Here is a 15,372-nt window from a genome sequence, read left to right on the forward strand (position 1 = left end):
CCTTCTTAATATATCCTTCTCTTTAATATAGTAATAGGCTGGTGATGTGGCCTTCGGTGGTATTTTAATGTTCTACCAAAAGTGGGTGAGAAAGCAGAGCCATAAATCATAATAGGTCTGACACAGACAGACCTTAAAATGTATCTCCAAGTAAGTTATAAAAAGCCTAAGTTATAAAAAGCCAAAATTATAAAGGAAGAGATAAAAGGAGAAAGGGCCGAGGCATATTTTATGAGTCTTTTATATAAATCATCTCCTCCAATCTCTAATTTATATACTAAACTGGTCCAAGATTCTTCATTCAGGAGATTTCAAAGGCTGAAAGAAAAGTTAACAAAAGTATCTTGTGGAACTTTTCCTTTAAGGAAGCAGAAGCTATTGGCGAAAGAAATAAAAGAGTGGACTTAGGACAAGGCCATCTTGTATTTCCAAACGGTTGAAATATTATTTCATGGAGAAGCAGATTTATAGGATGGGAAATACTGGTGCTAATGTCAACCAAACAGACTCTCTAAGGACATATGTTCTTGTGCCTCAGAATATAAGATTGATACCAAAGTTGAACAAGAACAGTATACGGGAAATATACACCAATCTCATGTAGATACAAAAATCCTAAATAAAACATTAGTAGTTCTATGGGTTTTAGCAAACGTATGATGAGATGTATCCATCGTTATGGTATCATGCAGACTACTTTCACTGCCCTAAAAATCCTCTATGCTCTGCTTATTTATCCACCCCTCTCCCCTAACCTCTGACAGCCACTGATCTTCATAGTTTTGCCTTTTCCAGAATGTCATATAGTTGAAATTATACAGATGTAGCCTTTTTCAGAGTGGCTTCTTTCACTTAGGAATGTGCATTTCAGGTTCCTCAATGTCTTTTTATGGCCTGATAGCTTACTTCTTTGGCCCTGAATAATACTCCATGGTCAGTATGTACCACAGTTTATTTATCCATTCACCTACTCAAGGACATCTTGGATCATCACTGGATAATATGGTAGTTCTGGCAGAGGGTATATGGGAAATCTCTGTGTCTTCCTCCCAATTTTGCTGTGAACCTAAACTGTTCTAAAAATAGTCTTAACAAAATAATAAGTTGAAACCCAATTTGAAATATTTGCACAAGTTTTGTGTAAAAAATAAAAAATAAAGGACATGTACGTTGCCTCCAAGTTTTGGCAATTATGAATAAAACTGCTATAAACATCTAAACAAACAAACAAAAAATTAGTAAATCAAATTTGTCAATGTATTGATTGCCATTTTAAAAAATTCACACTGGGGGCTTCCCTGGTGGTGCAGTGGTTGAGAATCTGCCTGCCAATGCAGGGGACACGGGTTCGAGCCCTGGTTTGGAAAGATCCCTCATGCCGCGGAGCAACTAAGCCCGTGAGCCACAACTACTGAGCCTGCGCATCTGGAGCCTGTGCTCCGCAACAAGAGAGGCCGCGACAGTGAGAGGCCCGTGCACCGCGATGAAGAGTGGCCCCCGCTCGCTGCAACTAGAGAAAGCCCTCGCACAGAAACGAAGACCCAACACACCCAAAAGTAAATAAATAAATAAATAAATTTATTTTTTTAAAAAAATTCACACTGAATGATTAAGATATATCCCAGGAATCAAGTATGGTTGAATACTGAAAAAAATATTATTTTAATATATCATATTAATAGGTCCAAGGAGAAAATAATATGATTATCATAATAGATGCAGAAAAACGTTTGACAGATTCAATACACTTTCATGATAAAAACTCTCAGCATACTTAAAACAATAAAGAATTTCCTTAACTTTATAAAGGAGGCCTATCAAAAACATACAGCAAATATCATACTTAAAAGGAAGACACCCAAAATGCCCCCACTGAAGTCAGGATACCCATTAGCATGGCTTCTATCCATCACCAAACCGGATGTCATAATCAGCACAATATTGTACATCAGCTACACCTCAATTAAAAATATTTAAAATAAAAGAAGTAAATAGCCTAAAAATAACAAAACTAGTTGAAACATGTAGGGTATGAGAATTATACATGCACATCTATAACCTAGTATGATATTTACCTAAAATTTAAAGCACACAAAAGAATGCTGTACAACGTTTACAGATACATAAATATATTGGAAAAGTATAAAAACACACATGAATGTAAAACACCAAATTTATGACCATAGTGATCATCACTCCTCAGGAGGAAGAAGAATAGCACCAAGAAGGGGAACTGAGTGAGTGATGTTTAATCTATATTAAAATCTGAAGTCAATGTAGCATAGTTTATGATTTTACAAAGCTAGGTGCTCTGAATAGGGTTGTTGGCGCTATTCTCTATTCTCCACATATTTGATATCTTTCATGATGGAATAAAAAGGAAAAAAAAGGAGACAAAACAATTGTTATGGGCAGGTGATAGGCTGGTATAACAATAACAAGGGGAAACTATTAGAACTAATAAAAGAGCTCGGTTAGAGACAAAACAAACATCCCCAAATCAACAGGATTTCTATTGATCTGCAATAACCTGGGTAAATGTCTGATGGAGGAACAGCAATCCCATTTTCAGTAGCCAATTAGTTGTAAAATATTCAGGAAGAGGCTCTATAAGAACTATGCAGGATCTAGATTAAATTACAAAATTTTGCTGAGATATTTTATTAACTCTGAAGCCTGATGGACATTACATATCAATATTATGACTTTCAGATGTGGAATTAGAGGCTTAAACAGGTCGTTCAGAGGTGGCTCAGCTATTTACTGACCCATCAAGGCTTGGAACCCAATTCCCTCAAGCCTTGGCTACTTCCTCAGACCTGAAGCCAGAAGGTACATTTAAAACATTTCCCACCCTTGCCAGCTTCACAGAGATTTACTGTCCTGAAACACACCCACTGCAGATGAAGAAAATTCCTACTGATGCTCCACTAAAAAATGCTTTTAACAGTGTGGGTAGCATTTCATTGTGATGTGTGAAATCAACCTTCTCTCTTCTAGATACGCATTTGCTTTCTTTCTCTCTGCTCTCCCAGCTAAAAGTAATCTTCCTGCATGTGTGATAGTCAATAAGGTAAATAATTTTATTTAAATTTTTAATCAGCAAAGTGTGGATAAAGTCTAAGGGGGAATACTGGTACGAATGGGGACAATGCCCCATCCAAGTTAAAGAACTTAAAGAATTTAACTCTCCTTTAACTCTCTCTTAAAGAATTAAAGAGGCTCAAGGTTTCCAAAGGCGGCATGTTTTCTAGTTTATGACCAGCAGATGGCAGCATAACTCAAGAAAAGAAACCAGGTTCAATTCCTTAGATTGGTTTCAAAAGTTCCTAATCTTTTTCCAAGGAGAAAAACACCATTTTCATTCAAATAAATTGCTGGGGTAAAAATTATGAGCTTCAAGTGACTGTGGTATCCCCTGGTTAAAAAATTGAATGACATATATATGACAAGTTAAAATGAACTCATTGCAACTTCTGAAGGAATTTATACTTTAATAATCACACAAAAACATTTGTATGCATTTGAAACACAGAAACATGGTAGAACATCTGTGTGTGCAGAATATTTACATCCACTCCCAGACAATCATTGGCCTGCTTATGCATTCGCAGACCCTTAACAATAACTATTGTTCCCTGGGGTCCTGTTTCCACAGATGAGACCACCGCCTTCCTCAAGCCTTAAGCTTTGGGAGGCTCGGATCTTTTAAAAGGACAGGGTGGAGCAGAAGTTCCCATTTTCTGTGTAGCTAAGTCTTAGAACTCCAAAACCTACTTTTAAAAATCATAACAGCTCTGGCATTGCAATTAACTTTTTAATGCAGAAAACACCATGTAAAACAGGGCCTTTGTAGGAATGCAGAGTTTCCCAGTGAGACGATATTTGTAGTTGTCAAGGGTACGGGATTGGAGTCCGAATGCATGAATTGGTGAGAGATATTTCTAATCTATTTACGTTAGCTGTGTGATTTGGGCAAGCAACTCAACCTCTCTAAGCTTGTTTCCCGACCTGTAAAAGAGAAAGCACATTTCTTGCCTCCTGGAGTTTTTGTGAGGATTAAACGAGATAATCTCTGAAAGGCACTTAAGGAAGCACCTGGCACACAGAAGGGTCATTACCATCGTTATTATTACTAACACCACAACAGAGTATCACTGAACATTGGAAACTTCATAGATGAGGTCTCTTTTAGTGACTTCGTCTCTCAGGGAATAACAACATATCATGGGTGACATCTAGCCATCCATAATGTCCCTTAGTTTTCAACATTTCCAAAGTGTTCTAATAAAGAAGGGCAATATTTCTTCCTTGGCAATGCCAACGCAAGATCTCTGGGCTTATATTGAAGAGCCCTGATGGTGAGAAATCCTGGGGAGAATTGCCATCCACCAACCACTAGCCTTCGAGCTGCCATCCCTGGAGTGGCCACTCTCAGCAGATTCCAGGAACCAAAGTGTCCCCAAAGAGAGCATGTGCATACATGGGCATGTGAAGGTGGAGATGTTTGTGACTGAGCCTTGGCATTTTAAAAAATCATCTGAAAATCTGAATTCCATGCCCACGGATAGTCGGTCCTAAGTTTCCTGCCCCAAAGGACTTATATTTGTAGAAATAACATTCCCCTTTTCGTGTCACACTTTCTTTCTCATCCTAAATAACAGTGAACATTTGCTAAGGTCTGGCCGGTAAGAACATATGGACTAGACTGCCCAAGCCACCTTCCTTGAACTCCACCCAGACATACACTTCTTTCTCACAGTCATGGGCATGGCCACTTAGACACACTGGTGGTGCAGGCTGGGGAAGTAGAACCAAGTCAGAGGAGAAAATTCATGGTGATAATTCTTACACAGACACATTAACTTGGGGGCAGTTTATACCACTGACACTGGGCTGTGGTGTTTCTGGTGTATCATGCCCTCGCCTGACCCAGTGAACTTGCTAAGGATAATTCAAGAAGGGAAACAGCAGAGGTGAAAATGCTGAGTTTAGTGGAGCATGTGGCCTGGAGGAAACTCTGTCCTGCCCTGACCCATTTGGGGCCTTCAGAGGGCAACCTCAAAGAGGTGTTCTTAAAGCCCAACAGGCTGGACTATCCATCTCAGTGTCCCAGGAGTAGAAAGAGGAGGAGTCAAACAGATTGAGGAGGATGTGGGCGGGACTTTTCTAACACTCCACTCATTTTTGCCCCAAAGCACAACATTCTTGATGACAGTGGGCCATGCCAATTGACGCTTGGAGGTAATGTTAGGCGAAAGAATAACATAAGATAGTGTTATATTGGCCTCTGGATTTGCTTCTGAAGAAGCATCCAGAATCAAAGAAAAAGCTCAACAGCCAGGCTGTGAGTTGGTGCAGGACCTCACTGGTGAGAGCTCTGGGACCTCTCTCTAGGCAGGCATCATTGAGGGGCTCTCTGCGCATCACCATTAAAGATGCGAGGTCTCAGGAGAGATGATTTGGTTGACCCTCCTTGGATGAATCAACCTTAGCCAGGATAACAGGGGACGGCACAGTACAGACAGAGCCACCAGGGGCACTGTCGAGTCTCTGGCAGCCATGGTAAGCTGTGATGTTCCACCAGCCTTGGAGCTCAATCCTCGCCATATTGAATGCTTATCTTCCCAATGGCTCTCTCCCCAAGACTGTCCCCACACACAGTCCCCTTGATCTGAGGAAAGCCCGTGGTCTCCCACTTACTTGTCATTCACAAGTTTCCCATGTTGGTGAATCTGATTTTCCATTGTGAAGTTGATTGTGACACCATACACGTGCTCATTGTGAAATATCTTCATTTTGGACTTGTATGCTTCATCTTGAAAATACCGGATCATATCAGGGAACCAAACTGTCAGTCCATAGTAACTGTAATACAGAAGACAGAATATTTGAGCAGCAACACCATCCGAGACTGCATTCACGACTTGATGTAAATCAAGCCCATTTTAAATGTATCAGTATGGTTCATTAGAAATATCTAATAATATAACTCATCATATTAATAGATCTAAGGGAAAAAAATCATGACTACATCCATAGGTGTCAAAAAGGTATTTGATAAAAAACGACATTCATTCCTGATAAAAACAACAATAGATTAGGAATTCATGGACGCTTCCTTAGCATGTAAAAATATATATATATCTCAGCTCAAAAGTCAGGATCTTTCTTAATGAGGAAACACTGCAGTCATTACCACTAACATAAGAAACAAGACCAGGATACACATTATCAGCACTACCGTTTAATACTATGTTGCAGGTCTTAGCTAACTCAGCTACTCATGAGAAAGAACATAGGAATATAAAGTTGCAAAGCAAGAGGTAAAATGATCTGGAGGGCAGACAGCAGAGGCAAGAAGAACTACAATCCTACAGCCTGTGGAACAAAAACCACATTCACAGAAAGATATACAAGATGAAAAGGCAGAGGGCTATGTACCAAAAGAAGAAACAAGATAAAACCCCAGAAAAACAACTAAATGAAATGGAGATAGGCAATCTTCCAGAAAAAGAATTCACAATAATGATAGTAAAGATGATCCAGGACCTCAGAAAAAGAATGGAGGCAAAGATCAAGAAGATGCAAGAAATGTTTAACAAAGACTTAGAAGAATTAAAGAACAAACAGAGATGAACAATACAATAACTGAAATGAAAAATAAGCTAGAAGGAATCAATAGGAGAATAACTGAGGCATAAGAATGGATAAGTGACCTGGAAGACAGAAGGGGGGAATTCACTGCTGCGGAAGAGAATAAAGAAAAAAGAATGAAAAGAAATGAAGACAGTCTAAGAGACCTCTGGGACAACATTAAATACAACAACATTCGCATTATAGGGGTCCCAGAAGGAGAAGAGAGAGAAAAAGGACCCGAGAAAATATTTGAAGAGATTATATTTGAAAACTTCCCTAACATGGGAAAAGAAATAGCCACCCAAGTCCAGGAAGTGTAGAGAGGTCCATACAGGATAAACCCAAGGAGAAACAGGCTGAGACGCATCGTAATTAAATTGGCAAAAATTAAAGACAAAGAAAAATTATTTAAAGCACCAAGGGAAAAACAACAAATAACATACAAGGGAACTCCCATAAGGTTAACAGCTGATTTCTCAGGAGAAACTCTACAAGCCATAAGGGAGTGACATGATATACTTAAAGTGATGAAAGGGAAGAAGCTACAACCAAGATTACTCTACCCAGCAAGGATCTCATTCAGATTTCATGGAGAAATCAAAAGCTTTACAGACAAGCAAAAGCTAAGAGAATTCAGCACCACCAAACCAGCTTTACAACAAATGCTAAAGGAAATTCTCTAAGTGGGAAACACAAGAGAAGAAAAGGACCTACAAAAACAAACTCAAAACAATTAAGAAAATGGTCATAGGAACATACATATCGATAACTACCTTAAATGTGAATGGATTAAATGCTCCAACCAAAAGACACAAGCTTGCTGTATGGATACAAAAAGAAGACCCATCTATATGCTGTCTACAGGAGACCCACTTCAGACCTAGGGACACATACAGACTGAAAGTGAGGGGATAGAAAAAGATATTCCATGCAAAAGGAAATCAAAAGAAAGCTGGAGTAGCAATACTCGTATCAGATAAAATAGACTTTAAAATAAAGAATGTTACAAGAGACAAGGAAGGACACTATGTAATGATCAAGGGATCAATCCAAGAAGAAGATATAACAATTATAAGTATATATGCACTGAACATAGGAGCACCTCAATACATAAGGCAACTGCTAACAGCTATAAAACAGAAAATCGACAATAAAACAATAATAGTTGGGGACTTTAACACCTCACTTACACCAATGGACAGATAATCAAAAATGAAAATAAATAAGGAAACAGAAGCTTTTTTTTTTTTTTGCGGTATGTGAGCCTCTCACTGTTGTGGCCTCTCCTATTGCGGAGCACAGGCTCCGGATGCACAGGCTCAGCGGCCATGGCTCACGGGCCCAGCCGCTCCACGGCATGTGGGATCCTCCCAGACCGGGGCACAAACCCGTGTCCGCTGCATCGGCAGGCGGACTCTCAACCACTGCGCCACCAGGGAAGCCCAGGAAACAGAAGCTTTAAATGACACAATACACTAGATAGATTTAATTGATATTTATAGGACATTCCATCCCAAAACAGCAGATTACACTTTCTTCTCAAGTGCACATGGAACATTCTCCAGGATAGATCACATCTTGGGTCACAAATCAAGCCTCAGTAAATTAAGAAAATTGAAATCATATCAAGCATCTTTTCTGATCACAACGCTCTGAGATTAGAAATGAATTACAGGGAAAAAAACGTAAAAAACACAAACATATGGAGGCTAAACAACACGTTACTAAATAACTAAAAATAATAAGAGATCACTGAAGAAATCAAAGAGGAAATCACAAACTACCTAGAGACAAATGACAATGAAAACTCGACAATCCAAAACCTATGGGATGCAGGAAGGCAGACAGCAGAAGCAAGAAGAACTACAATCCTGTAGCCTGTGGAACAAAAGCCACATTCAAAGAAAGACAGACAAGATGAAAAGGGAAGGAAGATAGACAAGATGAAGAGGGAAGTTTATAGTTATACAAGCCTACCTCAAGAAACAAGAAAAATCTCAAAGAAACAATCTAACCTTACACCTAAAGGAACTAGAGAAAGAAGAACAAACAAAACCCAATTTTAGCAGAAGGAAAGAAATCATAAAGATCAGAGCAGAAATAAATTAAATAGAAACAAAGCAAACAATAGCAGAGATCAATAAAACTAAAAGCTGGTTCTTTGAGAAGGTAAACAAAATTGATAAACCATTAGCCAGACTTATCAAGAAACAGAGGGAGAGGACTCAAATGAATAAAATTACAAATGAAAAAGGAAAAGTTACAACGGACGCCATAGAAATACAAGGCATCCTAAGAGATTACTACAAGCAACTCTATGCCAATAAAATGGGCAACCAGGAAGAAATGGACAAATTCTTAGAAAGGTATAACCTTCCAAGACTGAACCAGGAAGAAATAGAAAATATGAACAGACCAATCAGAAGTAATGAAATTGAAGCTGTGATTAAAAATTTTCCAACAAACAAAAGTCAGGGATCAGATAGCTTCACAGGCAAATTCTATCAAACATTTAGACAAGAGCTAACACCCATCCTTCTCAAACTCTTCCAAAAAATTGCGGATGAAGGAACACCCCAAAACTCATTCTATACGTCCACCACCACCCTGATACCAAAACCAGACAAATATACTACAAAAAAAGAAAATTACAGACCAATATCACTGATGAATATAGATGCAAAAATTCTCAACAAAATACCAGCAAACAGAATCCAACAGCACATTAAAAGGATCATACACCATGATCAAGTGGGGTTATCCCAGGAATGCAAGGATTCTTCAATATATGTAAATCAATCAACGTGATACACCATATTAACAAAATTGAAGGATAAAAACCATATGATCATCTCAGTGGATGCAGAAAAAGCTTTTGAAAAAAGTCAACACCCATTTATGATAAAAACTCTCCAGAAAGTAAGCATAGAGGGAAATTACCTCAACAAAATAAAGGCCATATATGACAAAACCACAGCCAACATCATTGTCAATGGTGAAAAACTGAAACCATTTCCACTAAGATCAGGAACAAAACAAGTTTGCGCACTCTCACCACTATTATTCAACATAGTTTTGGAAGTTTTAGCCACAGCAATCAGAGATGAAAAAGAAATAAAAGGAATCCAAATTGGAAAAGAAAAAGTAAAACTGTCACTTTGCAGATGATATGATACTATACACACAGAATTCTAAAGATGCTACCAGAAAACTACTAGGGCTAATCAGTGAATTTGGTAAAGTAGCAGGATACAAAATTAATGCACAGAAATCTCTTGCATTCCTATACACTAATGATGAAAAATCTGAAAGAGAAATTAAGGAATCACTCCCATTTACCACTGCAACAAAAAGAAAAAAATACCTAGGAATAAACCTACCTAAGGAGACAAAAGACCTCTATGCAGGAAACTATAAGACAATGATGAAAGAAATTAAAGATGGTATCAACAGATGGAGAGACATGTTCCTGGATTGGAAGAAATAACATTGTTAAAATGACTATACTACCCAAAACAATATACAGATTCAATGCAATCCCTATCAAACTACCAATGGCATTTTTCACAGAACTAGAACAAAAAATTTCACAATTTGTATGGAAACACAAAAGACTCTGAAGAGCCAAAGCAATCTTGAGAAACAGAAATGGAGCTGGAGGAATCAGAATCCCAGACTTCAGACTATAGTACAAAGCTACAAGACAGTATGGTAATGCTATAAAAACAAAAATATAGATCAATGGAACAGGATAGAAAGCCCAGAGATAAATCCACGCATATATGGTCACCTTATCTTTGATAAAGGAGGCAAGAATATACAGTAGAGAAAAAGACAGCCTCTTGAATAAGTGGTGCTGGGGAAACTGGACAGCTACATGTAAAAGAATGATATTAGAACACTTCCTAACACAATACACAAAAATAAACTCAAAATGGATTAAAGACCTAAATGTAAGACCAGACACTATAAAACTCTTAGAGGAAAACATAGGCAGAACACTCTGTGACATAAATCACAGCAAGATCCTTTGTGACCCACCTCCTGGAGAAATGGAAATAAAAACAAAAATAAACAAATGGTACCTAATGAAACTTAAGACAACCCTCAGAATGGTAGAAAATATTTGCAAATGAAGCAACTGACAAAGGATTAATCTTCAAAATATACAAGCACCTCTTATAGCTCAATATCAAAAAAACTAACAACCCAATCCAAAAATCGTCAGAAGACCTAAATAGACATTTCTCCAAAGAAGATATACAGATTGCCAACAAACACATGAAAAGCTGCTCAACATCACTAATCATTAGAGAAATGCAAATCAAAACCACAATGAGGTATCACCTCACACCAGTTAGAATGGCCATCATCAAAAATTTTACAAACAATAAATGCTGGAGAGGGTGTGGATAAAAGGGAACCCTCCTGCACTGTTGGTGGGAATGGAAATTGATGCAGCCACTATGGAGAACAGTATGGAGGTTCCTTAAAAAACTAAAAATAGAATTACCATATGACCCAGCAATCCCACTCCTGGGCATATACCCAGAGAAAACCACAATTCAAGAAGTGTCAGGTACCACAATGTTTACTGCAGCACTATTTACAATAGCCAGGACATGGAAGCAACCTAAGTGTCCATCGACAGATGAATGGATAAAGAAGATGTGGCACATATATACAATGGAATATTACTCAGCCATAAAAAGAAACAAAATTGAGTTATTTATAGTGAAGTGGATGGACCTAGAGTCTGTCCTACAGAGTAAAGTAAGTCAGAAAGAGAAAAACAAATACCACATGCTAACACATATATATGGAATCTAAAAAAAAAAAAAAATGGTTCTGAAGAACCTAGAGGCATGATAGGAATAAAGACACAGATGTAGGGAATGTACTTGAGGACATGGAGAGGGGGAAGGGTAAGCTGGGATGAAGTGAGAGAGTAGCATTGACATATATACCCTACCAAATGTAAAATAAATAGCTAGTGGGAAGCAGCTGCATAGTACAGGGAGATTATCCCGGTGTTTTGTGACCACCTAGAGGGGTGGGATAGGGAGTGTTGGGAGGGAGACGCAAGAGGGAGGAGATATGGGGATATATGTATAGCTGATTCACTTTGTTATGCAGCAGCAACTAACACAACAATGTAAAGCAATTATACTCCAATAAAGATGTAAAAAAAATAATTTAAAAATTGTTTTTAATAAAATAAAAATTTCTAAAAAAGGGATCAGAAATTTCCTAGTTGTAGAAGCCACTAGCATTGGTTGCCTGTTACTTAGAGCCAAAATCATCCAATCTGACACAGACTCTGTAAGTTAGAACCAACTGTAACCCTCAGTGTATAGATGAGGTACCTGAAGCACAAGGAAATTAATGAACTTAAGGAAAACAGAGCTTACCTTAAAGCCATGGTGAACCAAACCACGGCCAGAATCAGTGTGTTCATCCTGTAGGGCCCCATCACACAGTACAGAGCATTTTCCCAGACCTATAACACACAGAAGAGATGGGTTGTTAAAGGCAAAAACTTGTGACTTGGAAGAGCTCATTTTTAAGATTTTCTATTAAATTGCCTAGGAACCCATTATCTTCCAGAGGCAGCAATTCTGCTCAAATAACAAGGAAAGCCTCTTCTCTTCTTACTGGCTGGTCTCAACTTCTAACAGTCCTGTAGCATCTGGGAACACAACAATGCTCCATGCATGTGACAAAAAGCACACGGAGTGGAGGTGTCAAGGCAGTGAATAGCCTTGAGTAGTGAGTTCTGCTCCCCGCCAGTGGGAATGGGTGATATTCCAAACATTGAACCACCCTACACCAAGAAGGTCATCCAGGCTCAGGAGACTCTGGCCATTGACTGCCTCAGTGTTCAATAGTTGATTCACTTCACAGGAGCCTTGCCCTTCAAGAAGACTTTCTCAGAAATCACCAACAAATCTCAAAGGGGTCATTTCTTTAACCCACTCCTTTCTTCCTATGGATTATTTAATGAGAAGGTGCTAGAGAGAAAGGTTTTTACTCAGACTAGACTTTGCACCTACATTCAAAATCTCTGCCTTGGAAAGGAAGAACAAAGAAAAGAAACAAAGGTTTATAGTTTGTGGCTCAAGGGCTCACAGGTAAGCAGGGGCTTGGACCCGAAAGTCCCTATCCAAGGTAACTTTCTGCCCACACTGTCTTGGGTTGATGGGGGTGTTCAGGATCTCTATTCTTCATCCACTGATGTTACAGATTTCCATAGAGCCTCTCCCTCAACAACCCCAGGTCCCCAGCTGTACCTGCTTGAAAGTGGTCTTGAATCTGACTAGACAGCGCTGGTACCAAGTCCCTGTTGAACTTTGGATCTCAATGAATTCATCCATTTGCTTGGGAGTTTTAATGTTGGAAACCTGTAAAACAAAGATGGGCTAGAGAGTCTTAACCCCACTTTGACTTTTCAATTTTTAGTTTAATGTAACTGACTTTATTAACTTACTTAGGGCTAGAGGAGCTTTCGGTGACCCTACAGTTCAGTAATTCTTAGCCAAAATTGTACATAGCATCTCTTAGGGATCTTTCTCAGGTGGCTATGTCCCACTGCACACAAAATGAATCAGAGTTCTTTCACTCAATTATGGCTTTGGGAAATACACTGAATTCCTGTTTATATCTGATTTGCCCATAGTAGAGTTGACTCCACCTTAAAATTGACAAGTCTATCCTTAATGGATATTAACATCACAGAAGTCTAGAACCCATATAGGCAATAGTGTGTGTGTGTGTTTGTGTGTGTGTGTTAGGAAAGGGGGTTTGCTATGCAAGACATTTTTAAAACACAGCAGAATAAAAGACATTATGTCCTCCTTCTGCACAGCAAAGGAAATCATCAACAAAATGAAAAGGCAGCTTACTGAATGGGAGAAAATACTTGCAAATCATATATCTGATAAGAGACTAATATCCAAAATATAAAAAGAACTCATGCAACTCAACAGCAAAAAAAAAAAAAAAAAAATCCAATTAAAAAATGGACAGAGGATCTGAATAGACAGTTTTCCAAAGAAGACGTACAGATGGCCAACAGGTACGTGAAAAAAATGCTCAACATCACTAATCATCAGGGAAATGCAAATCAAAACTACAATGAGATATCACCTCACACCTGCTAGAATGGTTATTATCAAAAAGACAAGAAATAACAAGTGTTGACAAGGATGTGGGGAAAAGGAAATCCTTCTGCATTGTTGGTGGGGATGTAAATTGGTGCAGCCACTATGGGAAGTAGTATAGAGGTTCCCCCCAAAATTAAAAATAGAACTACCATATGATCCAGCAATTCCACTTCCGGGTATTTATCCGAAGGAAATGAAAACACTAACTCGAAAAGATATCTGCATTCCCATGTTCACTGCAGTATTATTTATAAAAGTGAAGATATGGAGACAACCTAAGTGGCCATCAACAGGTGAATGGATAATGATGTGATACACACCCACCCATGCAAATACACACACAATGGAATACTACCCAGCCACAAAAAATTTTTAAAAAAATCTTGCCATTTTCAACAACATGGATGGACATCAAGGGCATTATGTAAGTGAAATAAGTCAGACAGAGAAAGACAAATACCCTATGATCCCACTTATATTCGGAATCAAACAAACAAACAAAACAAAACAGAAACAGAAAACCAAGCTCATAGATACAGAGAACAGACTGGTGGTTCCCAGAGCGGAGAGGGGGTGAGGGTGGATAAAATAGGAGAAAGGCGTCAAAGGTACAAATTTTCAGTTATAAAATAAGTCATGGGGATGTAACGTAGAGCATGGTGACTACAGTTAATAATACAGTATTCATTACTTGAAAGTTGCTAAGAAAGTAAATCTTAAAAGTCCTCATCACAAGAAAAAAAATTTTTGTAAATGTGTGGTGACAGATGGTAATGAGACTTATTGTGGTGATCATTTTGCAATGTATACGAATAACTGAATCATTATGTGGTGCACCTGCGACTAATATAATGTAATCTGTCAATTATACCTTAATTTTTAAAAAGAGAGAGAAATTATGTCCTCCTTGCTACCCCTGGTTTTCCTGGAAGAAATCAAAGAGATAGGGAATGGGAATAAGGCTGTATATCTCAGGGCTCCCCCAAGGGCCCCGGAAAGTGTTAATTTGTCCAATGTCAGCAGGTAGCCCCAGGGAGCAATCCTGACTCATTAAGACAGCGATTTTCAGTTTAATCAATGTTTAAGACAACCATTGCATTCTATAACTAACCATCATGTTAAGGAGATTCCTGAGCACACAAACTCAGCCAAGTTATCAAGGTCCGTGCATGCAGACCAATTCAGAGGAAAACAGAAGAGTGTACTCAAAAAATTCAAAACCAGTTTCTATCACCTCGTCCAACAAACCTTTCTTTCTAGGGAGAAAAGGCTTTAGTCGTAAGTGTCTCCATCTCTTTCTTCAGCCGAGGGACTGAGAATGTGAGGAGACAGAGAGAGAGATGAGGCTGGATATCCACAGGGGAAAATACAGTCCCTGAATTAGGGACAATTGCTTCTTTAATTCCCAAGCCCTGAGCCTAGGATGGCTTGGCTTTGTTTTTCTAAACCCTGAAAACAGTGGTTCTTCTCTTGGGAGGGCCGGATACCCTTTTGAGAACCTGGTAAAAGCACAGGTGCTCTTCCTAAAAATCACAGGTATATGAGCATGCCAGAGCCTCCTGGGCTGGTC

General features: G+C 38.7%; 1 protein-coding gene across 3 annotated transcripts in view; it reads right to left on the bottom strand.

The window, feature by feature from the left end:
* SV2B (synaptic vesicle glycoprotein 2B) overlaps window positions 1–15,372 on the bottom strand; it is a gene marked incomplete at both ends in the record, with an annotated part of 80,944 nt that overhangs the window by 13,270 nt on the left and 52,302 nt on the right. For all 3 annotated transcript variants that reach the window (XM_079699755.1, XM_079699757.1, XM_079699756.1), the window contains 3 exons: window positions 5,704–5,868; window positions 12,051–12,139; window positions 12,930–13,040. In XM_079699755.1, coding sequence (XP_079555881.1) covers window positions 5,704–5,868; window positions 12,051–12,139; window positions 12,930–13,040 — 365 coding nt within the window. The remainder of the gene's footprint in view (window positions 1–5,703; window positions 5,869–12,050; window positions 12,140–12,929; window positions 13,041–15,372) is intronic.

Source organism: Hyperoodon ampullatus, assembly GCF_949752795.1.
Source record: "Hyperoodon ampullatus genome assembly, chromosome: 3".
NCBI classification, from domain to species: domain Eukaryota; kingdom Metazoa; phylum Chordata; class Mammalia; order Artiodactyla; family Ziphiidae; genus Hyperoodon; species Hyperoodon ampullatus.